Source organism: Vicia villosa, unplaced genomic scaffold (assembly GCF_029867415.1).
Source record: "Vicia villosa cultivar HV-30 ecotype Madison, WI unplaced genomic scaffold, Vvil1.0 ctg.001542F_1_1, whole genome shotgun sequence".
NCBI classification, from domain to species: Eukaryota; Viridiplantae; Streptophyta; class Magnoliopsida; order Fabales; family Fabaceae; genus Vicia; species Vicia villosa.
Window position 1 is genome coordinate 240872 of NW_026705659.1, and position 27370 is coordinate 268241.

General features: G+C 31.5%; 3 protein-coding genes across 4 annotated transcripts; 1 reads left to right on the forward strand and 2 right to left on the reverse strand.

Annotated features, from left to right (window-relative positions):
* Positions 1–475: 475 nt before the first annotated feature.
* LOC131635762 (cucumisin-like) lies at positions 476–4587 on the reverse strand. Its single transcript, XM_058906399.1, has 9 exons — positions 4417–4587; positions 4206–4300; positions 3527–3761; positions 2778–3300; positions 2584–2687; positions 2268–2489; positions 2048–2159; positions 1747–1960; positions 476–1622 (listed from the first exon to the last, which is right to left on the reverse strand). The coding sequence occupies exons 1-9, from the start codon at positions 4494–4496 to the stop codon at positions 1096–1098; spliced, it is 2112 nt and encodes a 703-aa protein (XP_058762382.1). The 5' UTR covers positions 4497–4587; the 3' UTR covers positions 476–1095.
* A 4522-nt stretch (positions 4588–9109) lies between these two features.
* On the forward strand, positions 9110–10168 carry LOC131635757 (uncharacterized). The gene is made up of 2 exons (XM_058906396.1): positions 9110–9412; positions 9488–10168. Exons 1-2 carry the CDS (start codon positions 9110–9112, stop codon positions 10166–10168), a joined length of 984 nt encoding a protein of 327 aa, XP_058762379.1.
* A 476-nt stretch (positions 10169–10644) lies between these two features.
* On the reverse strand, positions 10645–14715 carry LOC131635761 (cucumisin-like). 2 transcript variants are annotated; one of them, XM_058906398.1, is made up of 10 exons: positions 14603–14715; positions 13669–13763; positions 13434–13498; positions 13109–13343; positions 12474–12993; positions 12291–12394; positions 11976–12197; positions 11796–11907; positions 11482–11695; positions 10645–11365 (listed from the first exon to the last, which is right to left on the reverse strand). In XM_058906398.1, exons 1-10 carry the CDS (start codon positions 14687–14689, stop codon positions 10839–10841), a joined length of 2181 nt encoding a protein of 726 aa, XP_058762381.1. In that variant the 5' UTR covers positions 14690–14715; the 3' UTR covers positions 10645–10838. The 2 variants fall into 2 exon arrangements, with proteins under 2 accessions (XP_058762381.1, XP_058762380.1); XM_058906397.1 differs by having other exon boundaries at positions 13434–13528.
* Between the last annotated feature and the right edge of the window lie 12655 nt (positions 14716–27370).

A 27370-nucleotide genomic window follows, 5' to 3' on the forward strand; every position in this document is an offset into this window, starting at 1 on the left:
AGCGATTCAGGTAGCTATTGAGATGTAGTTGGTTGTATTATTTTTTAGAGTGACTCTTAATTGGTCGTGCATGCCGTTAACGCTAGTTTTGCGGGTAACTCTGAATTTAGCATGATCATTAATAGTATTAAGAATTTTCTTGTTTCTCACCATAACTTCGAGGTTAAGTTTGTAAAACGTCCAGCGAATTCGATGACTCATTGCTTAGCTAGGGTGACTAATTCATGATCTCGACGTATGGTTCTGCATATTATTCCTCCTTGTATTGAATACTGTTTGATTAATGATATGGATTAAGTTTGTTTTTGTAAAAAAAAAAGACATTTTTTTCTATATAATGTTAGAAACTAAATATAGCAATAGCAATGTGGAAAATAAAATTTTCTCAATTAGCACAAAAATACACATAACTTAATTCTCAATTAAGAATGTGAGACTTAAAGTTTTTTTTCAAATTCATCCCCATAATATAATTAAGACACTTCGTTTAACAAATTTTTTTAATAGGCAATGATACTACAAAGATAGTATAAAGGATACTCCACCCCGAAACAAATGGAAATTTGTGATTGGATCCTAGCCACTTCCACCCATTTAGAACGATCTTCGAAACACAATCGTCAAAAATAAACGACCCTCCTTTGAAAATTATCGCATTACACGTCAACCAAATACTCCAAGCCGATGCTAACTAGATAACCCCAACAATTGACCTCTTAGCTAGGTTCTTCACTTTATCGCAATGAGCGAAATACCCCTCAAACTCCTCCAAAAATAACTCTTTCAGTGATCTGATCCACTCATAAACTTTCCTTCAAATTCAAGCCGTAATCCGACAAAGCCCCAAAAGATACGGAAGAGATTTCTCTTCGTTAAACAAATTAATCCAACATTATTGATTGTCATTAAACTTTCCAACACTAATAAAAAACATAACTTTGAGTTTTATACTTTACCTCTAATTTATTAAAGACCTGCACACTGCAAAATAGTAAATTGATGCAACTTAAATATCATTCTAATTTACAAAGGGCCATAGTGTGATAACTTTATTTACGTTATAGTACTTCACACGCACTTAGGCTCATAGATAACTCATGCTAAGCTCCCATACACTACAATTGGACTTCTAACTTGATGGTTTCCGTCTTCCCATATTAAAGAAGCAGACATTATTGCCACGTCGATGCTCCCTTCTATCGTAAGCGAAAATGATTGTTTCTGTCCTATAGATGTGAATGACAGAACATCAGGTTTCACTTGAATTTCCAACAAAGGTGGTGATATTATTCTTGCTTTATAAGTAGATTTGGCTGATCCCACGTTTGTAACGGTTCTGTGATAAACATATCCCGAAAATGTGTCGTTTACTCTAAGTGCAAATGATGGGAGGTTCAACTTGTATACAGCTTTCTCATTATCTCTTCCTTTGCAATTGATCTTATCATGCGTATAAGTTTGAAGTTCTTTAGATGTGAACCCTTCTCCGCACAAAAACTCAACATAATCTGCTTCGGTAATATCATACACTAAACCAGGATTTGTTGCATCAATAGGATTTATTTGCCCCGCACCATATGCAAACTCGGCCTCAGGATTTAAACTAGAGCTCATTGGAGTGACTGTTAATTTGGTATTCAACAAAGTGATTAGAGTAAAGAAACATGTCAAACACAAATTTAGGTTACACAGTTAGAGGAGTTCATCAATTTGGCACTTAAAAATTGAAATAATTTGATCATTTACCAGTAGTCATCAATGCAGATTTGATCATAGCAGGTGACCAATTGGGATGAAATGATTTAACATATGCAGCTACTGCAGCGGCATGAGGGCATGCCATTGATGTTCCGGAGATAACATTATAAGGTAATCTTCTTTTGTCATCTTCAAATTCAGAAATGGGATCAAGTGGAGTCCATGCAGCAATAACATTAACTCCCGGTGCAGCTATATCAGGCTAGAACATCAAAAATTAAAAGTATCTAGTAAGTATTTCCATTGTTGAAGACAAAAAAAAAATTGACATGATTTATTTTCGTGTTACCTTGAGAATATTTGGAGTAATTGGATTTGGACCTCTTGAAGAAAATGAGGCTACATAAGGGGACAACAAATCTTCGACTTCTTCACTCTTAAATATTGTTGCAGTTGGATTTCTATTGATAGATAGTCAATTAAAATGATTGAATTAATTAAATACACTTTACTTTATCAATATTTTACGCATATGGTACAATATTTTCCATTAAAAATAAAAACAATACCTTGTTGAGTTTATGTAAGTTTGTATTTCATTTAGGTTTTCTTTAGTAATGATTGTTGCTGGCAAGGCAAATGTACTTGGCAAATCTTTAGAGGAAACAAGTCCAATTATTACACCAGCCGCCCCATAGAAAATTCCTGCCTTTGAAGGTGTCTGAAAGCTCTCACACAAAACTATCTTCCCCTTCACTGCATGTTTATCTACAGAGTCCTTAAGGCAAAACCTAGGCAATAATGATTATATGATATTAAAATACTATAGAGAAATTAATAATAAAAAATAATGAGAATTCATAGGATTATATATTTTGATAATACCTTGATATGGAACTGTTAAATCCACCGGCAGTATTGGGTATATCTCTCGCAAAAATTATTGGAAACATTTTGTTTTTGAGATCAAATGTATTAATTGATGACCCCTAACAACATCACGTGAGAAAATAGCATCATTCGTATCGTAATTGCGCAAATTAAACTCTTTCATACTAACACATTTGAAATTAGCATACCTTATAAATGGCACCATTTCCTAATTGCACCTTTGTAACAAACTTTCTTCCAAAAGTGCTAGCAGCAACAGAAAGTATCCATGGTGGATAGTTTGTCATGGTGAAAAGATCTGGGCCAAGATTATTAGCGGCAAGCGCCGTAAATATACCTCTTTTCATTGCATGGAAACTTCCAACATCGAAAGCATTTTGAAAATATGGCATTAATACTACCTTGGTTGGTCCAAGAGAGACAGAAAGAACATCAACGCCGTCATCAATTGCTGCATCAAACGCTGCAAGGATATCCGCCTGTGTGCAACCAAGTCCATCCCAACACACTTTGTAGGCAGCAATGCGTGCTGATGGAACTCCTCCGCGAGCTGTTCCAGAAGCATACCCTTGCAGGCTCACAGATTGAACCGTGTTTCCAGCCGCTGTTGACGCACAGTGTGTTCCGTGCCCATTTACATCTGTTGGACCTCTGATGTCTTTCTTACTATAGAAACCTTCGACGTTAAAGTATTGGGCACCAATTATTTTACTGCAGGTAACATGAGAATGAGAATGATCAATTTATATTTTTAGATTCATTTAGTAATTTTACTTATATTAGGATCAAATTGTTTGACCCCTGTGATAATAAGTAAAATTATAATTTACTTGATATTCAAAGACAGACAAATAAAATATCAATTTTAATCTTTGAAGTTCACATAGAAAAATTCAATGACAGAAAATATAGTATAACAACTTGAGTGATTAATTACTTGTTACAAGTGAAGTTGTGACATGATCCCTTCCATTTGTTTGGTGGTGGACCAAATCCTTCATCAGTGAAGCTCTTTGAATCCGGCCAAATTCCATAGTCTATTACTCCAACAATTATGTCACTCTCCAAATTCATTCTTTTGCTATTGTGTGGGAGGCCTATGAAGTCCCACGATTTTGTCGTGCAAGGATAATGCTTTGTGTTTGGAAAAACAGACACCACATTGTCCATTTCTATTGCAATACAAAAAAACATATATAAAAATTTGTGTTTAATTTATAATGTATTTTGTAACTATCATATGAATGCTGGAGAGCCAAAAAATGGTAATGTTGCATGACTACAAGAGAGATAGACATTACATATCCTCTTAAAATTCAAGGCATTATAATTATAGGTCATGTCTCTTATAAATATAATATTTTACATGGTGTAAAAAAGTACCCCTCCCTAATAGCCAAGGATATAATTAAGTGTAATTATTAGGAGTGGTTTAAAAACCCGATTTTGTGCATTTGATTTTTGTTGGTTTTCACGTTTTTCTGCTCTCTCTTGTAAGGGTTTGAGTATCCTTAGTACTCTTTTTCTAATACAAGAGTTATTTATGGAAAAAAAACATGGTGTAAAAAAAAGTAACAGAGTTAAATATTTGACTATATAAAATTTAGTAATAATACCAGCCAATGTTTCAGCCTCATCTACTGTCAATTTTAAGACGAATCCATTAAAACTCTTCTTGTAACTGTGGAGTACAGCTCCTGGTTCAAAATCACTAAATAGATGGACACTAGAATTATTAATCTTACAAATATTCAATCTTTTTGGGTTAGGAAAAAGTCTTAAAATCAACCATGGATAATTAGAGAAGCAACATAATAAAATATGAACCTGCCAAGGACATTTTGAGCCATTGAATAATGAAGAGAAGGTAACATGGCTGGGTCAATGCCTTTGGGATGATCACCCATGTAGACAATGTAAGTCTGTAAAAACAAATGGATTTATGATCAAACTCAATCTAAAAAATTAATTTAAAATCTAAACAATTTATTTAGAAAAATAATTAAATAAATAATGAAAAAAAAATTGAAGAAAAAATCATAAAAAAGAGGTGAAGAAAACGGGAGGAATTGGAAAAAAAAAAAGAACAAAATACAGTATTTAAATTAATTTATATTTATATTTTTTATCAAGTAAAATTAAAATGAATCTATAAAGAATAACATCTTATTTTAGAAATTGATTCCGTAAAGATGAGCTAAATTTACAGAAAAAGCCAAATAAAGTAAAATAACAGGTGATATTTAAAATTAAAATTGCCTTCCGCTCTTTGGAACATGCATGATGATGAATTTGAATCCAAGTTAAAAAGAAAAGAAGGAATATCCTTAGAGAGAACATATTTGCCAGTGAATATCAAAATGAGAAGTAAGATGCTTTACTAGATTTGTGTTCACATATTTATAGTAGAAGAATGTTTATTCAACTTTATCCTCTAAATTTATTTCACTTTTATCTCATTTATTTTATGTCACTTTTATTTGATGTAGTCAAATATTTAAATAATTTTAATACACTGAATAAACAAAAAAAATAAATAAATAGGCGTGATCTTTGTTTATAAAAAAAAAGTGTATTACAAAATTTTAAGATAAATTTATTTCAAATTTTAAAATAAATCAGAATAATAAAGATAAATGATCATACTCTTAATTTAATTTGATTTAGAAGTGTCTTGATATGAAATTATAGAAATATTAACTAGATAAATTTATGAAAATTTCTTTAGCCACCTCCCTATGGGGGTCAACCCCAGCGAAAATCCCAAAATACCCCTGCTTCGGAAATGAACTTCCGAAGCGCTTTTTTTTTAAAAAAAAATTCCACAATTCGGAAGTGCATCTCCGAAAACACCTCATGGGGGGTGTCTTCGGAGATGAACTTCCGAAAACACCTCATGGGGGTGAATTCGGAAATGAACTTCCGAATTATGCAGAAACTGTGTTTTTTTTTTATGTTTTTTCTTAAACTGTCTCGCATTTTAATTAAACGCAAATGCCAAATAAAAATAAGCAACAGATAAACTGAAAATACTAAGATGATAAATCCAATCCAAAAACACTGTGCGAAAGATACAATCCGAAATCAAAACAAAACAAAACAAAACACGTCAAACAAAACAAAAACACGTTATTTTGCCCGACGAGCGTTACAAAATATACATCAAACAAAACAAAAACACGTTATTCTGCCCGACGAGCGAACTCCTCCGAATGAAGATAATTATACCAATCCTCATCCCACTCAGTCTCAGAACCATCAGCGTTGATCATGACTCTCACGCCTGAAGACTGAGCCTGCACGTCCGAGCCATGGACCCCTTGGGGACGAGAAGCAGAACCAGTCAAAACCTTCTTCTTCTTCTTCTTCACCTCCTTCACTCCGCGAGAGCACGAGGTTGAAGAACCCTTTCTTCCCTTAGCGCCACCCATTCCTGCGTAAAAATGAAGAAAGAAAGGTCCATGAGACCTCCTTTTATAAAAGAAGAAAGGGGACAAAAACGCTTGGGAAACAGACAAGTCATTAAAGAACAAAGACGTTGGAAACCAGCGACACGCCGTCAAAGAAGTCAGAACGCATGCACACAAACTTCAAAGAAACAGGCACAATAAACAAAGGCGTTAAAAATAAAGTACTTGCAAATTAAAACGGACACTCCCTACCCTCTCTAGCCGACGCAGTCTGGGTCTCCCTACCATGTCTGATGCGTGCTGGTTGGTTGTCTGACATGTTCCTATAAACAATTGAAATCGATTAATATGTGAAACAAAATAAAAAACTAAACAATTTGAACTTCTGATACAATTCGGAAGTTCATTTCTGAAAACTGGGATGGAGGTGTTTTCGGAAATGAACTTCCGAAACATCCCTGCGATGGAGTTTTCTGCAACTTCCATGGCAGACCCAAAAATCAAACATAAAACCAATTCAAAAAGCTTCTAAACAACCTAAATACTACTAACAACCAGTCCATATATCATTTATGCAATTGAAACCCTAAATAACATGCATTTGAATAATGAATCTAACAAATTTAAAACTTACAAATTGAGTGGTTTGTGGGCTTTTGAATGTTGTATAGCAATGTGATTGGAGCCTTGATGCAGCCTTGGAAGTGTGTTTGCACAAATTTTCGCCTTTGCTTGTTTTTTATTTGAGTTAGGGTAAATGAATGGGGAGGGGGAGTGTTTTGATAAATCTGCATAACGCGCAGCATTTCGGAAATGAACTTCCGAAATACTGTTTTCGTAAATGAACTTCCGAAATAAGACAATTTTTTCATGAAAAAAGGCGTTTTCGGAGATGCATCTCCGAAAACACCTTTTTCTTGCATTTTCGGAAATGCATTTCCGAAGTCAGGGGTAGTATGGAGTTTTCACCAGAGGTGGACTAGAAGGTAGGGAGGTTGGCAAAGAAATTTTCTAAATTTATTTAGAATTTAGCAGTCTCTAATTTTTAATATAATTATATGCTCTAAAAAACCTATCATGAATATTAATTTTCAAATTAATAATAAAATAAGTGTAAAAATGTAAAATATCTCTCTAAATTGTATCCACTAAATTATATGACAAATGAGTTAGAGAAGATTTCATTTTTCACGGCTACTTTGCTAAAGTTTCATCGTCACAATCACATAAGTGGAAGATATTGCAACAAGACAAACATGGATCCCTCTGCATAGGACATTTCCCCAATGACTATAATTATATTAATATATAAATTATGTAAAAAACATTATAAAATATGTCATTTTCCAATAATAAATTATTCGACAAATAAAAACTAAAGAAAACAAACATAAAATGTCTCAAAATTTTTTAATAATAAATTATTTGATAAATGAATTAGAAAATATTTCATTTTTCTATGATTATTTTCTAAATTTTACGTTGTCACGTTCAATGAATTGAATATACTGCAAACATGAAAAAGGTGGACTTGGAATTTTCATTAATAAATTATAGTAAACATAAAATCTCTCTAAATTTTCATTAATAAATTATTTGCCAGATGAATAAGTAAATGTTTTATTTTGTCCATGATTACTTTTCTAATGTTTTGCCTAGTCATATTCACAAAAAAAAAAATATATTGCAAACATGACAAAGGTGGACTTGGAATTTTTCAAGTCGTCTCGTTATTAAACAAATCCAGGTTGCACAATTGCTATCTTTCAGTATCAACGACGTCTTCCATGCCTTGCCTTATGTGTAACTTTTCGGATTTTTCTCCAAAATATTACTTTAAAATTATATGATTTTTAAAAAGTATAACTATTATTAGTAATTAAAATATCTAATAATTATAATTTTTTTTGTAATAAAACTTAATAATGTTATTTTTTTTGATGGAGTAAAAATTGTTGGAAGTTATTCATATTCAAAAGCTGTTGTTAGAGTCAGAAGCTTCTGAGGTGATTACTTAGAAGCAGCGTTGCTCAGAAGCAGAAGCTTATGAGGTGACTGTTCCAGAAGTGTGTCTAGCTTATGGAGTTTGAGTTTTCTATGCCTAGCCATAAGGTTCTAGTTTATTTTGTTTACTTATTAAGTTTACTGTTGTTAGGACCTACGCGGCAACCCTAATTTGTTTGTATAAATAAACTAGTAGTTGTCATTTAATATATGCAATCTTTTACAGCCGTAAATGCAGTAAATGCAGAGCATTTATTCTCTCATTCTTTTTGTTCTTTCTAAAACCTCGTGCCCTAACAATTGGTATCTAGAGCTCCGGTTCGGATCCGCAAGAAAACACGGGAAACATGAGTAAAATGGTGAGGCATTGTGTGACTTATTTTGGTTTTTGTATTCATGTTGAATCTTGAACAAAATCGGAACATAATCACATTTTATGATTCTGCGGGATTGGGAAACATTGTATTTGGTGAGATCTGAGTGTGACTTGCACAAGGTTGAGGATGAACGGAAACGGTAGTCTGAGTACTAAACTTCTAGTGTTCGATGGTAAGAACTGGAATCGTTGGATGATTCAGATGCGTGTGTTATTTGGCGCTCAAGATGTTATTGATCTCGTCAACGATGGTTATGTCTCAGTTTCACCTCCAAAAGATGCAACTGATGCGCAAAGAAATGCTCAGCGTGACCTAAGGGAAAAAGACCAAAAGGCGTTGTTCTACATCCATCCATGTGTAGGTGTGAATGTGTTTGAGAAAATTGTTGATTCGATGACTGCGAAGGCTGCGTGGGATACACTAGTTAGGTGTTACGGTGGTGACGCATCCGTGAAGAAGGTGAAGCTTCAGTCCCTAAGAAAGTAGTATGAAAATCTCAACATGAAGAACGACGAGAAGGTTTCTGAGTACATCTCCAGATGGATTCTGATTACTAATGAGATGAATGCTTGTGGAGAAACCTTTTCTGAACAAGTAATCATAGAGAAGGTATTGTGGTATCTTACTCCTCAATTTGATTACATTGTTGTAGCAATTGAACATTCTAAAGATCTGGACACCATAAGAATAGAAGAGCGGCAATGAAGTCTAGAGGCGCAAGAGTTGCGTATGACTAAAAGAACCTCTGAGAGGGAGGTTGAGCAGCCTATGAAAGCTTCCTCTGTCAAGAAGGACCAAAAGCAGAAAAGACATGGTAGGTCTCAGAAGTCAGAAGTCTGCTATTATAATAAGGAGAAATATCAGAAGGGAAAGGAGAAGTATGACAACATAATGGTTCAGTGTTACTATTGTAATAAGTTTGGCCATTTTTCCAAAGATTGTTGGTCAAACAAGGAAGAAGGAAAAATAGCCAAAGGAGATTTTGACGATGAATCTGTGCTATTAATAGCTTATGAATCTGATGAGGAACCTGTGAGCTTCTCGTTTTTTGATTCTTAAGGGGAAGAAGATAACTCTGAATATTTTGAAGGAGTGTTTTTATAAGAGTCAACATCACAAGATGACTTTAAATATGATTCAGAATCAGAAGATGACTCTGAAACCGAAGACAAGTCAAAATCCGAAGGTGATTATGAGTGTGAAGGAAAATCAAAAGATGAGTTAGAATCTGAAGAAGAATATGCTTCTAAAGATAAATCAAAACCTGAAGGTTCTGAAGATCAATCAGAACCTGAAAGTTCTAAAGACAAGTCAGAGTCTGAAGGTGCCTCTAAGGAAGAAGAAGATTCTGAAGGCGAGTCAGATTATGATGGTGAATCTATTTCTAATCCAGATTTTGACGATGACTCAGAATCTGGTTGTGATGATGTTTCTGGAAGGGAAAAATCTGAAGACGTAGGTTCTGGAGGACAAGCTTTTGAAGATGATCATGTTTCTAGTGTTAATCGAGACTCTGAAGGTGGAACTTCTGAAGGCAGAGCTTCTGAAGGTAGTCCAGCCTCTGACGGTGGTCGTGATTCTGAAGGAAAAGCTTCTGAAGGCGATCCAAATTTTGAATGCGGTACTTCTGAAGGTAGTGGTTTTGGACGAGGTCCAGAAGTTAACAAAGGTGTAGCTTCTTGTGGTAGTCGTACTTCTAAAGAATGTCTAGAAGGAGACACGATTCAAGAATCAGAAGAAGATTCTGAACAATTATGCATTGAAGAGGCTCTCAAGAAGAAAGTATGATTGAATGCAATGAAAGAAGAATTTAATGCTATAGAAAGAAACAAGACTTGGGAGTTAACTAAGCTTCCAAAGGAGAAGAAAGCCACCATCGTCAGATAAGTTTTCAAGGAGAAATCTGTTTTTCTGAATGAAGTTGCACACTGTAGCAACTAGAAGTGCCTTGCAGATTCTGACAAAGGATCTGAACACTTTATCCATTTGAGAGAAGAAATTGGTGTTGTGTTTTTTGGTTAGCTGAATATGAATTAAGGGATGGTGTTGGAAGTAATTCATATTCAGAAGCTGTTGTTAGAGTCAGAAGCTTCTGAGGTGATTACTTAGAAGCAGTGTTGCTCAGAAGCAGAAGCTTATGAGGTGACTGTTTGAGAATTGTGTTTAGCTTATGAAGTTTGAGTTTGTTATGCTTAGCCATTAGGTTCTAGTTTATTTTGTTTACTTAGTTATTAAGTTTACTGTTGTTCAACAAATACCTTAATTCGTTTTTCTCTAACTTGCCTTCATTCATTCATAGACTAAACCAAAGATCATAATAACTAGAAGCCAAAATAATAAAATACAAACAACTTACACATCATTCATATTTGTAAAGTGCCATAGTGCGATAACTTCATATGCTAATCATTATTGTTATAATGTTTCACGCACATTTAGGATAAAAGGGAACTCGTGCTTAGCTTCCATCCCCATACACTACAATTGGACTTCTAACTTGATGATTGCCATCATCCCAAATCAAAGCAGAAGACATAACTTGCACATTGGTTCTCCCTTCAATTGTGAGTGAGAATGATTTTTTCTGCCCTATAGATGTGAAGGATAGAACATCTGGTTTCACTTGAATTTCCAACAAAGATGAAGATATTATTCTAGCTTTATAAGTAGAATTTGCTGATCCCACATTTGTAACGGTTCTATGATAAGCATATCCGAAAAATTTTCCGTTTACATTTAGTGCAAATGATGGTAGATTCAAGCTGTATACAACTTTCTCATTATCTTTTCCCTTGCAATTACTCTTATCTTGAGTAAGAATTCGTAGTTCTTTTGATGTATACCCTTCTCCGCACAAAAACTCAGCATAATCTGCTTCACTAATATCATATACTAGCCCTGGATTTGCTGCCTTAACAGGATTAATAAGCCCCGCGCCATATGCAAATTCAGCTTCAGCATTTATATTTGAGCTCATTGGTGTAGCTGTTAATTTGGTATTCAAATAAAGTGATAAATGTAAAGAAACATGTCAAATACCGATTAAGTTTAAAATGATTTTATCATATATCCATTTGTGGGCATGTGTTTGAGTCATTTACCAGTGGTCATCAAGGCGGACTTGATCATGGCAGGAGACCAATTGGGATGAAACGATTTAACATATGCAGCTGCCCCGGCTGCATGAGGGCATGCCATTGAAGTTCCAGATAGAATTTGATATGGCAATCTTCTATTGTCATCTTCAAATTTTGAAATTGGGTCGAGTGGAGTCCATGCAGCTAAAACGTTGACTCCGGGAGCAGCAATATCAGGCTGCAACATCAAGAAAAAAAATTGCAGCTAGTACGTATTTTGCATGTTTAAGACAAAATGATTTGACAAGACTTATATACTATATATCATTTTATGTTACCTTGAGAATATTTGGTGTAATTGGATTCGGACCTCTCGATGAAAAAGATGCTACATAAGGGGACAACAAATCTTCGACTTCTTCACTCTTAAATATTGTGGCAGTTGGATTTCTGTTAATAGGTAAACTTCAATAATCAATATATTCGTAATATAATCTTACTTAAAATTAAAGTAATACCTTGTTGATTTCATGTAGTACTGTATTTCTCTTAAATTCCACAGACTCAACAATGTTGCGGGCAATGCAAATATAAATGGTGAATCTTGTGGATAGGTACGTCCGAATATTACACCGACTGCTCCTGAGAAAAACCCCACATCAGAAGCAATCTGATAGCCCTCACATAAGACTATCTTTCCCTTTACAGCTTGCTTATCTACAGAGTCTTTGATGCATGACCTAGCCAATAATATTTATATGAAATTAAATCCAACAAAAAATTATTTTAAAAATAATCATAAGAATTCATATAAGTCCTTATTTCGATGATACCTGGATTCCGAACTGTTGAATCCACCAGCAGTATTTGGTATATCTCTTGCAAAAATTATTGGAAACATTTTTCTTTTAAGGTCGAATGTGTTAATCGTGGTTCCCTAACAAAATCATATTTAAGAAAATATGTGGGATTGAGGCGATTATTTTTGCAAATTAAGAACTATGACACGGACATACCTCATAAATGGCACCATTTCCCAACTGCACCTTTGTAACAAACTTTCTATCAAAAGTGCTAGCAGCAACAGAAAGTAACCAAGGTGCAAAATTTGTCATGGTGAGAATATTTGGGCCAAGATTATTAGCAGCATTCGCTGTAAATATACCTCTTTTCATTGCATGGAAACTTCCAATGTCGATCGAATTTTGAAAATATGGAATTACTTTTACTTGACTTGATCCAACAGAAAGAGAAATAACATCAACTCCATCAGCAATTGCTTCATCAAATGCTGCAAGGATACCAGCTTGGTCACAACCTGTTTCCCAACATACTTTGTACATAGCAATGCGTGCTGAAGGAACTCCTCCGCGTGCGGTTCCTGAGGCAAAGCCTTGTAGGCTCACAGAATTAACCGAATTTCCAGCAACAATGGAGGAACAATGTGTCCCATGCCCATTTACATCGGTTGGATCTTTTATGTCTTTTTTGCTATACGAACCTTCGATATTAAAGTATCGTGCACCAATTAGTTTGCTGCACAAAACACAAATAATCATTTTATATCATCATAATTTTGTAAAAGAAGACAGAAAATAATGAAAGTAAAGAGAGACTTGTATGATATGTAAAAAGTTGAGTACTTAATTACTTGTTGCAAGTAAAGTTGTGGCACGATCCCTTCCATTTTTTGGGTGGTGGACCGAATCCTTCATCACTGAAACTCTTTGACTTTGGCCAAATTCCAGAGTCTATTACTCCAACAATTATGTCATTTTCCAAAGGCATTCTTTTGCTATTTTGTGGGAGGCCTACGTAGTCCCAGGATTTTGTTGTGCTAGGATAATGCTTTGTGTTTCGAAAAACAGACACCACATTCTCCATTTCTATTGCAATATCAACAAGTGATTACATATGTATTTAATTTACATATTCTATAAGATATTAACATAATTATAAAATTTAACTAAATATACCGGCCAATGTTTCGGCTTCATCTTCCGTCAATTTCACCACGAATCCATTAAAGCTTTTCTTATAGCTGCGAAGTACAGCTCCTGGTTCAAAATCACTTGATACATCCAAATTTTGATACTATTAAAATTTATTAATCATTTTGTATAGGGAAAACATAGACAAAGTAAAAAATCTGTATGGTTACACTACTCTACTTGTATTTAATTTAACTCAAGCATTATTCATAATTTGAACCTGCCAAGAACATTTTGAGTCATTGTGGTGTGAATAGAAGGTAAAATGGCTGGATCAATGCCCTTCGGATGATCACCCATGTAGACAATGTAAGTCTGCATTCAGAAAATATAGTGAATTACAAAATTTAACAAAAAATTATTAAAATAATCATGTATATAATTTATATATCAAATAACTATAATAAAATGTCACATTTATAATTTGTATTAAATTATATAAAAAATTATAATTTTTAAATTTTAAAACTATCAATAAAATAAGAGTTAGATTCTTTAAAATTGAATAAAACAAATGAATATTTTGATTTTATTCAATTTTAGAAAGTTTACTGTAATAACTCTAATGAAATTGAATTAATCAAAATCATAAAACTAAATTCTGGCAATCAGTTAGGCAATCAGTTTAATAATGTTAAATTTAATAGGTGTATTAGAAATATTCAAATCAAGTGAACACAAATAACAGGGGACTTGATAGCTAAATTCTGGCACAACGAATTTTAAACAAGACTTTAATATCATATTTAAAATTATTATAAAAGATATAATTCATTCTTAAAAAATCAATCTATAAAATGACTATAATTTCTACTTTAAACATGTGATCAGGTCATATATCGACAAAGTTGAAGTGCGTGAATTGCCATTGTCATACATTTATTAGCCAATTCACCGTAATTCTTAGAAGCAGGCAGGAGTAGCTTTTGGGCTACCCTGGTTTTCTACTGTGATTTTAATATTTTCCAAACATAGGCAAACCAATATCAAAAAGATAAATACAAACTTGCTAAATATAGTTTATATGCATAAAAGGTGAAAAATATGTAACTGATAGCAACGGTTGCTGGATGGGATCCAACTGTAACACTAAAAATGAATTAGACAAAGTAAAATATTAATAATTTGAAATAATAGGGGATATATAAATTTGCCTTGCGATCATTGGAGAATGCTTGATGAATTTGAAAGCAGAAGAGAAGAAAAAGAAAGAATGGCCTTAGAAAGAACACATTTGCCATTGAATATCAAAAAGAGGAATTGTTTACTAGATGTGTCTGAAAGATACTATTTATGATAAAAGGATGTGAACCCGCGGGACCCATGGATTATAATCAGAGATGCACACTTCTTCAACTTTTTTTCTTTTGTTGCAAAAACATCATTTTACTTTTGAAAAAGAAAAAGAAAAGTTTATTAGTATAAGCTTTTAGGATATTTTGTATGAAATTTAATAATTAGTAAAAATTAGATATGAAAAAGAATTGGAATTTTCATATATGATGACAAAAAAATTGAATTAACAAAAGAAACTTAAACTATGAAAACATGGAAAAAAAATTTACTCAATTTAATTACAATGGAATCAAGGATGATTTGATTTTATTTATGATTCTTTTCACGGATTTTAAGTTTTATTTTGTAACGATGGAAAACCTGAGCAAGAGAGAAATCCTAAATGTCGACTCTCGTAATTGTGAGGGAGGGTGTGGATCGACTGAATCTATAGCCCATATTTTCTTTGATAGTAGTATCGCGTTTCAGGTCTGGGTTTCTATATTTAAATGATTGGAGGTAAGCACAGTTTCACATCACAACTTGTTTTGTAATTTTATTACATTTTCGGGAGTGTTATAGGGTACGAAAAAGCATGACCATGGTATCAAGCTCCTCTCTTGGAACTAGTTGAGAGTAAAGTCAAGAAGCTTCAAACATCCCTTATGTCAATGGCTACTGCTCCCAACAGAATGCCTAAAAGCTAATAACTGACAACCGACACTATTTCAATTTGTAGCAGGGACCAGGAAGCACTAAGGCCCCATCTGCGACATTTTTTCACTGAGGAAAAGTCTCTAATGGAGGCTTGTATCAGTATAAGGTAGTATATTTTCAATGGGTGTGTTTGTTTCAAGGTTAGAAAAATTATTCCTTGGAATAATATTCCCAGGATTAGTATTCCTTGGAATATTCTTCCAACTTATGTGTTTGGTAAGAATTTTGTTTCCTAGGAATAATGATAAAATTTGTTTAATTTAAAAATATTAAAAAATAAAAAATAATAATAAATGTGAGTGATAGTGGGAAGTTAAAGTTGATTGAACTTATTCCCATGGGAATATTATATTCCCACCCTTTAAGCCTTGGAATAAAAATAAAAAAGTCATGTGTAAATAAGAATCCCCTGGGAATAAAAAATGCCTTGGAATAATTTTTTAAAACTTGAATCAAACATGGGAATGTTGCATTCCCATGGCCATATTCCTGGGAATCTCTTTTACAACCTTGAAACAAACACACCCAATATATTTCACAATCTGTAACTTAGATTGCATCTTTGGTGGTATTTCGGTTGTTTATGTGCTTTTAGACACTTCTGGTATTTGTTTGTTGCGATACAAAGCATGTCTTGTAGGTAATGGTGCTAATTAACAATTTGGCGTTGGTTATGGTGAAAATTTCAGCCTTTACGTTAAACCGGCCAATATTCGCATGGTACTTAGAATTTTATTATCTAAGTCATGGTGTCTCCATCAACTAGATGTCAAGAATGCCTTTTTTTTATAGAAAGTTGATAAAACTATGTATATGTATCGACTTCCTGGATTCTGATATCCACTATATTGTGAGCATGTATGTCTCCTCAAGAAGTCTCTCTATGGTCTCAAACAGCCACCTCGTACATGGTACCAAAGAATCATCGACTATGTTGCCACATTGGATTTCTCTCAAAACATCTCTGACCACTCATTATTCATTTATCATCACGATATTATTTCTACTTAAATTTTTCTATAAGTGGATGCCACAATTCTCATTACATCAACTGATGCCCTTCGTGAATCTATTAAGTCTAAACTTAGATTTGAACTCGCCAGGAAGGATTTGGGTCTTCTAAGTTATTCTTTGAGAATATTTGTCACTAAACATATAAATGGTCTTTTCATGCCTCAAAGAAAATATACATAGGAAGTTATTGAACAAGCACACATGTCCTCTTGCAAGCCATCACCTATCTTAGTTGACATCAAGGAAAAACTCTGGGTGTTCAAAAAATCCATATCATGACCCAACTGAATATTAGAGTCGTCCAGGAGCATTATATTATGATATTTTACTTTCATAAGACCTGATATCTATTATGTAGTACAACAAGTAAGCATATTCATGCATGACCCTAAAACCCAACATATGTCAACACTGATGCGTACAATTCAGTATATTCATGATACTATTACTTTAGCCTTCACTTGTATCCCTCTTCTGTTAGTAAATTAGTTTCTTACACTGATCCAAATTGGGCTAGTTGTCCAAAAATCAGGCGATCCACCTCTTGTTATTGTGTCTATCATGGTGATAGTATAATCTCATGGTCTACCAAACACCAAGATACCCTTTGTCGGTCTAGTGCATAAGTCGAGTACCACTGAGTCGCTAATGTAGTATTTGAATGTTATTGGATTAGATACTAACTATTAGAACTACATTGCAATGTCTCAACAACCACTTTGGTATATTGTGATAATGTTAGTACTGTCAATCTATCTGACACCCTAATTCAACATCAGAGCACCAAACACTTTGCAAGTGAAAAAGTCTCCCACGACCATGTACGAGTCTTACATGTCCCTTCACGTTACCAAATTTTTGACATCTTCACAAAAGAACACCCGTTACAACTCGTTGATTATTTATATGATAGTCTCAACTTTGCCCACCCTCGCGTTTAGAATACTGGGGTATATTATAATATATTTTTGTTATTATTATTATATTAATTTTATTATTAAATTATTATATTTATTATTAAAATATTACAGTAAACATATCTATTTATAGAATAGTCATGATTGTATAACAAACAGATATGGAAATAAACATTATATATATAATTTAACATCTTGACCATTTATTCTTTTCAATTTAATAATTAAAAATATTAATTAATTAAATGTGACGAGAGAAAACTATAATTTATTATTTTCAACCATTAAATTGAAAAAAATTAATGGTCAAGATTTATAATAAACTATAATAACTTAATCTTAGGGTAAATTTATCCCTACTCTCTCTCTATATATATATATATATATATATATATATATATATATATATATATATATATATATATATATATATATATATATATGGAAAAAAGTTTATGCACTGACAGTGTAAAATAGTTTTACACTGTCAACCAATGACGATCATGAATCAGGACATGTCAGATTGAAAATTAAAAAAAACGTGTATGACATGGCTGAACGTTATATTTTAATTGAATGACAGTGTAAAAAAATTTTACACTATCAGTACATTATCATTAATATATATATATATATATATATATATATATATATATATATATATATATATATATATATATATATATGGGGACGTATCAAATGAAAACTTTGACTGTTATGAGAACTGAGAACTTTTAATAATAACCGTATGATTTAAAATCAATGCCTCAGATTTCACTCAAATTTTAAAAGACAATAATTAATAGATAGATTCTGATTTAAATACATATCACACCAATGCATATCTGAGCATTGATTTTAAATCGTATGATTGTTATAAAAGTTCTCATTCTTATAATAACCAAAGTTCTCATTTGATACGTCCCATATATATATATATATATATATATATATATATATATATATATATATATATATATATATATATATATATATATATATATATATATATATATATTTATATAAATGATTTTTACAATAAAATCTCACTCCTTGCTTTGTGTTTACAAAAATTTCTTTGCAAATCTTCGAACAACGACAACAATTATTCATTGCGCCAGCTATTGCATTTTTTTAGTGAATTGACGACTTTGGAAAGTAAGTTATTTCGGTGAACTTAGACCATTTACAATGTGGGTGTTGAAAAAATTATTCAATAGTTGAATAGGTGCAACGAGGTGTTGAATAAAGAGTTGAAAGTGATGTGGATTAATATGTGTTGAAAATATTCAACATGTTGAATGAGAAAGTATGAACCCACATATATTACTTTGCAAAATTTTATTAGTTGTTGTGATTGTTTAAAATGGTTGGATTGGGTGTTGAATTTTATTAAACAAAACCATTGAAGTGAGTAAAAATTAAATGAGTGTTGAATTATTATGGGGAAGAAAGAGATGGTGATGTGGAGTGTAAAAAGTGAAAAAGTATGGTGTTGAATTTAGAAACCATTGTTGATAGCCTATTAACAATGTTTTATAAATTCAACACCCTCCTTTTTCATTTTTTATACTACACATCATCTTCTCTTTCTTCCACCTAATAATTCAACACACATTCAATTTATACTCACTACAATGATTTTGTTTAATAAAATTCAACATCTTATTTCACCACTAATAAAATTAACAAAGTATTTTGTGGACCCCACTCTTTCCACATTCAACATGTGGAAAACTTTCAACACCAATTAATACAATTCACTTTAAACACCCTATTTAACACCCTCATTGCAAGGATTCAACTATTGAATTTATTTTTCAACACCTCCATTATACACAGCCTTAGAGTGATAGAGTTTTTTCAGAGCATGTCGCTTTTCTCTTCCTCTCTTTTTCCCCAAAAAAATAATATATTTAATTTTTATTTCAGTACTAACTTTGTCCCTTCAACTCCCTTCTCCTATTACCTCAACTTTATTTCTAATTTTTTAAAATAAATTTAATTAATTACATAAATTCTAGTTAATATTAATAATAATAATAATAATCTTAGTAAATTATTAACAGCATTATATATATTTTTAAAATATTAACAACAATAATAATAATATTAATATTATTAAGAGTAATAAAAATAATAATGATAATAATCACAAATAAGATATTCATCGAGCTTGTTGTAAAAGATTAATTGGATTTTTATCACTTGGTTAGTTGAAGCTTTGGTAATAAGTTCTCAAATGTTGTTTCTCTGAATGTGATTTACTCTTCTTTCAATGCAAGAGATCAATCTTTATGGATGAGAGATTCATCAATTTCCTTTGGCTTTATTTGAAAAATAAAAGTCATAAAGTTACAAACCTTCTTAAGTTAGAGTCAAGTTGTAACTCCCTTAAAAATATTTTCAATAATATGCATTACATGATTTTTTGGTAGTCCTTCGTTCCTTTAGAATCATGACATTCTATGTCTGCTTCTTCGTTTTGAACATATTGATTTTGATTTTGTTCTTTCTCTTGATTTATTCACAAGTGGTGTTTTCTATGGTACTTACAGAATCAAAAACATCTACCTCTAAGACTCGGGGTTAGATTCATAAAATGTAAAACAAAAGGATTCTTCTATTGTATATATTATTTTATTGAAAAATATAAAAGATTTATCAGATGTGGAATAATCTAGAAATATGCCTTCATCAGCTTTTGAGTTAAATTTTCTAAGTTTACATTTCTCGTTGTTAAGTACATAGCATTTATATGTGAAAACATGTAAGTGAGAAATATTTAATTTATATAACTCATATAGCATTTGTTTTAGAATGTGTCTTATCAAGAAATAATTCATCACATAGACAGTGCTTATTGCATCGAGTTAGAGAAGTTCGCCTCATTAAGTACCGTCCTAAATTGCTAGCTTTTTTTAGAGAACAATTTTTTCTCTTCTGTACTCCATTTTAGACAGAGTTCTTAGAATGAAAAATGTGTGGTGAATATCATTTTCAATTACAAAAATTACATCATTTTATGTCTTTTATTTTTCGATTCTGTTGAGTTTAAATCTACGCCAGTACACCTACGAGATTTTTTTTTCTTTAGGTGTTAAAACTATTACGATTTTTTCGTGTAGAAAAAAATCCCATTAAATTGAAATTGAAATGTATGATTTATATATAAGCTAATATTAGCTTAGATGGACAATAATTTAATATTATTTTGATCAACTCGAATGTGATTTTTTTTTTACAGAACTCGAATGTGATTTTAAATTACAATAAAAGTCTTATGTTCCATTCGTTTCACACAAGAATAACAAAGTTTCTTGTGCTAACAAACATAACACATGGTATTTTTGTTGTGACAAATGGATATGTAAATAATTATGGAGCATAAATTGATAGTGATTAATCGCACCGAAAAGAATTCACTTAAACTATCGAATGTAGTTGAAAAGGATAACATCATTGTATCGCACTACACAATATTCCTCTATATGAGGCTGAGATAAACTTACCCTACATAATATGGCATCATCCTCAAACCTAAGACACCCACTAACCTACGTTTTATTGGCTACAGGTGAAACATAAATTATGATGTATTTTGACACGTGTCGATGAATTATCACATAGACAAGTGTTTGTTCATACCCTTATTACGGTGACATCAAAAGACGTCATCTACATGACATAATTCATCTTGATATGTGACTATGAGTTAAATACCTTTAACATCGGAGACTCGAATAAATTATGTATGTGATAAAAGAAAATAGTCTATAATAGTCACTACTAGAAATGCTCTGTTTTCCTGCGGATTTACCTGCGGATTTGAGCAGCATTTCCGCAGGAAACTTATTTCCTGCGGATTTTCCTGCGGTTTCTGGTCCCCAGCTAAAACCTTCGTGGGTAATTGTTTCGGCAGGTAATTCTGCAAGAAAATCTGCAGTTAAATCCGCAGGTAAAATCCGCAGGGTTTGGTTAGGTGGGGTTAGGGTTTGGGGTTTCAATTTTGTTTGAAGTGCTATCACTACTCCGTTGTAGGATAAGAACAATTGGGGTTTTGTTCTCAAAACTGGTCTATAATTCTCATAAAAAACTTTCAACTTTTTCTAACTTTTTTTAATTTTAACGATTCTCAATACTGGTTTATATTTCTCATCAAAATAATTTCAACTCTTAAACTTTTTTTTTTAATTTTAATCTTTATCAGATTTTTTTTCCAATTTTTTATAATTTTTAATTCTATTTTTCAAAACTTTCATACCTATTATTATTAAAATATAAGTCAAAGAATTGAATTGAAATACACTAACAGCGTAAAGAAGTTAACGTTTATTTATTAAAATTATTTAACTTTTATTGAGATATAAAAATAATATTATTAAAATATAAATCGAAGAATTGAATTGAAATACACTAACAGTATAAAAATAATTGACAGTGTCAACCATGTTTGGGTTATTGAGATAATATTTTTGAAATATGAGTTGCTTATGTAATTTTTTTAAAAATTGATTATTACAAAAAAATCTTAGATACCCATTCTAAAAAATTTTAATACCTTTTATTAATTTTATTTTTCAAATTTTTTATACCTTTTATTTCATCAAAAATTAAGATAACAAAGTTAAAATAACACAATTCACATTAAAACATTAATTAAATATAATGATTAATTTTTAAAAATAATTAGACAAAAATTACTATTATTTTAAGAAAATAGTTAATTTTGCAGTAAAATCCGCAGGAAAGTTTCCTGCGGAACTGCGGATTTTGTATAATAGTTTGGTTTTTATAAAATAGATATGCGCAGCAAAATCCGCAGGAAACATTCCTGCGGATTTACCTGCGGATTTTGCATTATGGTTTCGTTTTCTAATTGAAATATATGAACCGCAGAAAAATCCGCAGGTATTCCTGCAGAATTTTCTGCCAATTCTAGAGCCACAGAAAAATTTAGTTTACTTAAGAAAGTCCCAGGAAATTCCGCAGGTAAATCTGCAGAATATTTTCCGCAGGAAATTCCGCAGGTAATACGTGTATTTCTAGTAGTGAGTACCTTTAGTTTAACTATATTTTGTATCTCTTTAGATACAATTAATACCATTTAGTTTAAGTTTTTATAATTCAAATTTTTTTATTATGTTGTTTGCAAATATATATTGAGTTTTTGGTTTTTATTTTTTTATTTATTGTAAAATTTATTTAATTATACTAATTTAACATATTAATATTAAAGTTATTAACTCTTAAAAATTGATTGGTTAGTGAAAGTTTGAGTTCTAAAAGTGTGTTCATTTTATGATATGTTTGAATCATGCTGGTCAATTTTAGATTGATCGGTCAAATTATTTGGTCTTATGGCAAGACCAAATGTTCAACAGAAAATGTATATTAAAATTACTACAAGCATATATTTTTATAAAAATCAATTTTAATACTACAAATTAATTTATATGTATTAAAATAAATGAATAAAGAAAAATGACATAAATTGCAAATGAACAAAGCCAAATAAATGATATTATAGAAATTGAAAAATAATATATTAGCATAAATCTAATAATTGTTTAAATATATAAGTTCTTATTAAAAAACACATCAAGCTATAGAAAAAGATTCGAAATAAATAAGTTCTTATAAAATAAATATTATGTTAAATTTTAGGTTTAATTGTCATTTCGATTTCTCTATTTTTTGTCTCAATTTTTTTTTTTGTCTTCCTACTTTAAAATATGAGTTTTTGGTTCATCTATTTCCTTTATTATTTTTGTTTTTTGTGATTTTAGTTCTCCTTCTCACTTGAGTTCAAACAGATGCTGAATAATTGTGGTAATCCACAGTTAGACATGTAAGAAGTGTGTTTGAAGTTCCTAATAGTAATACAACATTGTTTATTTTTGTAGACCTTTGTTCGATTATGCTTGTCGTTCAACTTTTCCTAATAATAGGATGGTGTTTGAAGTTGAACACACCAAAAATTCAGGGTCAGCCCAGTCCACGTGCAGCTACCAAACTGGCCCCAAATCTTGAAGGGTCCAATAATTTTTTTAATTACCAAATTGACATACTATATGTCTGTCTTTTAAAAATAGATATAAAATTATAATTTATTTATTAAAAAAACTATTTTACTAGGTGAAATAGTTGTTAGAAAAAATAAGTTTATAATTTAGATATAAAATACACACTAAAATTATAATTTATTTAAAAATATATATATATCAGTTTTATGATATGCAAGGTGAAAACCATAATTTCTTGGTTTTTTGTGTGTAGCTTTTGATACATCTTGTTCTATTTTTTGCATTTATACTATGTTGGGCTCATCCATAATTTCTCATTTTTATTATATATAATTATATTTGTCTTAATCCAACAATTAATACTATGTTGGGCTCATCCAAAAATCCAACAATTGAAAATACAATATCCGATGTGGTTGAATATGCTCTTAATAAATTGAAAAAGTATACGTAAAATTGGGCGGTTGATATATGTAAAAATGAGAAACAATTAATTTTTATTTTTTTTAATAAGCGAAATATCTATTAAAATCGAGTAGAAGGGCTACTCAACCACAAGTACAGCGGGAAACCTCTAACTCCCAAAACAGTGGAAAGGTAGATTATTCCAGATATAAAAATTACAACCAAAGGACAAAGGAAAACAAGAAGAAAGCCATATCCACGACCTAAAAATAATTGCCGACATACAATCATCAAAGGAATGGTTGATGTGCTTAAAGATCAAGTCGTTTCTAGTATTCCACACAATCCAGATCGTGACCAACCAAATCACCGCAACGACTTTCCGCCATTTCACTCTCTTAATTTTCTCCATATGAAAAAGAAAATTCTTAAAATCTTCCAAAGGGATTTCATCCACAATATCTAACCACATCATCACTCTATGCCAGACAAAATCCGTAAACGAACAGGAACCTGGGAGATGAGATGAAGTTTCAAAATGCGACAAACAAAACACGCAGTAAGGATCGTTACTTACAGATTAGATGTTGCGCATAATGAGCTGATCTTTAGTAGCTATACGGTTCAGCAGAACCCTCCAGGCGAAAAATTGAAGTTTTAGGGGGGCATCCAACTTCCAAAGAGAAACCAACGCCTTCGAAACATCGTCGTGCACGCTGCCAACCACGGTATTAACGGAGGTAAACAGATCATAGCAAGATTTCACAGTGTAAGTGCCGTCTTCCGCAGAATTCCAAATGTAGGTGTCCTCGTCTCCACTGCAAACATATTGAGATTTAAGCTTCACTTTAGAAGAAACCACTGAAAATATCAAGCATACACACATGGGTATGCAACAAAATCTAATATTTGATTCTCACCCAGAATAATGATATAGAATTTACTTAATTTTTCAACAAAATTTTGCATTAAATTGAAATATATATTTTTTAAAAAATGTTTTTTTCACATATTTTTCTTTAAAACAAATTTATTTTCTAAAAAGTTCTACTCGATGAATATAAATAATTCATATTTAAATATTTAATGCATTTTTATTTTATTTTTAAACTATTAAACCACTCACTGCCCACATGCTTCGATAGTTTTTCTTTTATAAGTAGGAAGTTGAGCTTTATTTAAACTAAGTTTCAAATTTTAAATTTTATTTCCTTTTATAAGTGGTAACAAGCTTTACTTAAACAAAGTTTTAAATTTCAATAAAAGTCTTAAATCTAGGGGGTGTATTTTGTCCTGTAATTCTCTTTGTATTGGGGTGGAGTTAAAATAACTGAACCGTTATATTTGATAAATGAACCAAACCATAATGCAGAATACAGTTCTAAAATCGAATTGAAATTAAAACCGAACATAATTGAAATTGAACTCAAACCGAACTTAAACTGAAATTAAAAAATACGTAAAACAAGTTTTTTTTTTTAAATTGAATTAGAGCTTAACTGTTTGCTTTGAGAAAATTTTCTTCTAACAATTCAAAATTTCAAAAAACAGTATTAAAAAATTAAAACGGTTCAGTTCTTAATAGATTAAAGTGGTTCGATTTAGCTCGAATAAATTTTTATCATAATTCAGTTCAGTTTAACTTTTTCACAAATTGTCCTATGAACAACCCCACTTATATCCTATTCTTTTTATGTAACAATAACAAAGTTAATTTTGCGCTAACACACAGCATTTTTGTTGCGGCAAATGGATATGTAAATAATTATGGAGTATATAGATTGACAGTGATGAATCGCACCGAAAAGAATTCACTGGACCACTGCACTATCGAATGGATATGAAAATGATACATCATTGCTTTGCACTAAACAGTACTCCTCTATATGAGGCTGAAATAAATTTACCTTACATAGTATGGTATGATTCTCAAACCTAAGACACCCACTAACGTTACGTTTTATTGGCTACAGCTGAAACATAAATTATGATGTATTTTGACACGTGTCGACGAATTATCACATAGACAAGTGTTTGTTCGTACCCTTTCTTCATCTTCTTGATATGACTGAGATTCATTGTAGTCCAAAATCCCCCATTACACATTTATTAATTATCAGCCGTCCGAATAAAATCGTGTTCTCATTTAAAAAAGAAGTAACAATTCTTAAATTATTAAACAAAATTATTAATGGAAATTTAAAATAGAATTACTTAAAAGTTATCTTATTTCAAGAAATTTGTTAGCTATTTAGAGTTTTATTAGAAATAGTTTGTTATTTTTGCAAAGAGAAATTGTGACCGTGATTATATATCTAATTCAACAGTTGTTAAATGCCTTTTTCGTAGTACTTCTATTATAACTTCATTTTTCATATTATTCTCTTCTAATTCAATTCGAAATGTTATATATTCAGTAGGGGTTGGAAAAATAGTAGGGGTTGAAAAAACACTCAAACCACATATGATTTAATAAACTCATCTTTTATGACATGTTGACTGAACAAAATGAAAGCTGCAATGTACAAAGAATAACATTAACAATAACATACCTCAACAAATACATCAGATATACCAAAAACATGTATAAAAAATCAACTACTTACCTCAACAAAATCATCGATAAAAACAAAAACAACAACTTACCTTAACGAAATAACAACATACCTCGCCAAAAAGCATCAACATACCTAACCAAAAACATCTATGATAACCTAAACAACAACATACGACCTATACAAAAAAACAACATACGTCAACAAAAACATCAACATAACTCAACAAAAACATCAAAAATAACAAAAACACCAACAACCTATAGTCAATTGCTTAATGAAAAAAAAATTAAACAAAAATCAACAACATACAACCTATAAAGGTTTACTGTCTCAACAAGAAAAATAAGAAACCATAAAGAAGAAATATTTTGAACAACAACAACATAACTCATAACATGAATCGTGAAAATGTCTGACGTGACTGAAATTTGTAGAGGAAGTAAAAAAAGTTAGTTTTTTTGTTTTCACCTTGCATGTTTCGTGACACCTTTCCTTGATCCATATTAGTTAGAGAAGATATGTTGGTGTTTTATGAAGAAATTCTATGCAAACTTTAATGGAAATTGGGCCGGATAAGGAGTGAGAGAGATGTTATGGTTCTGTGTCGGTGTTCTGTATAGACAGGGGCGAAGCTATAGCCCAGGGAGCCAGGGCACGCGCCCGGGCTCAACCCCTCCTTTCGTTGTATATTCCTCTACCTAATAGTTGGGTTTTTAGACAACCCTATGGGCAAAATTAGTAATTTTTAGACAAAACCAAGGGGAAGTTAGTAAAAACAGGGTGTAAAATTTTTGGACAAAATTAAGGGCAAAATTTTTAGACAAAATTAAGGGTAAAATTAGTAGAAACAGAGTGTAAAATTTGTAGAAACAGAGTGTAAAATTAGTAAAAAGAAGATATAAATTTTTTGCCCGAGCTCCCTAAAATTTCTGGCTCCGCCACTGTGTATAGAAATGAGAAAAGTTTCGCTTATATATAGGTAATACTTTTCACTACAGTTGATAGTACCA

Coding starts and splice junctions, on each gene's coding strand:
- LOC131635762 (XM_058906399.1), bottom strand. CDS start 4,496: ATGGGTGATCATCCCAAAGGCATTGACCCAGCCATGTTACCTTCTCTT. Junction 2,688..2,777: donor GAAATGGTGCCATTTATAAG/GTATGCTAATTT, acceptor TGATGTTGTTAG/GGGTCATCAATTAATACATT. Junction 1,623..1,746: donor ATCTGCATTGATGACTACTG/GTAAATGATCAA, acceptor CCAAATTAACAG/TCACTCCAATGAGCTCTAGT.
- LOC131635757 (XM_058906396.1), top strand. CDS start 9,110: ATGACTAAAAGAACCTCTGAGAGGGAGGTTGAGCAGCCTATGAAAGCT. Junction 9,413..9,487: donor ATGAATCTGATGAGGAACCT/GTGAGCTTCTCG, acceptor TTTTTATAAGAG/TCAACATCACAAGATGACTT.
- LOC131635761 (XM_058906397.1), bottom strand. CDS start 14,689: ATGGCAAATGTGTTCTTTCTAAGGCCATTCTTTCTTTTTCTTCTCTTC. Junction 13,344..13,433: donor TGAAGCCGAAACATTGGCCG/GTATATTTAGTT, acceptor ATATTGCAATAG/AAATGGAGAATGTGGTGTCT. Junction 11,908..11,975: donor TACTACATGAAATCAACAAG/GTATTACTTTAA, acceptor ACCTATTAACAG/AAATCCAACTGCCACAATAT.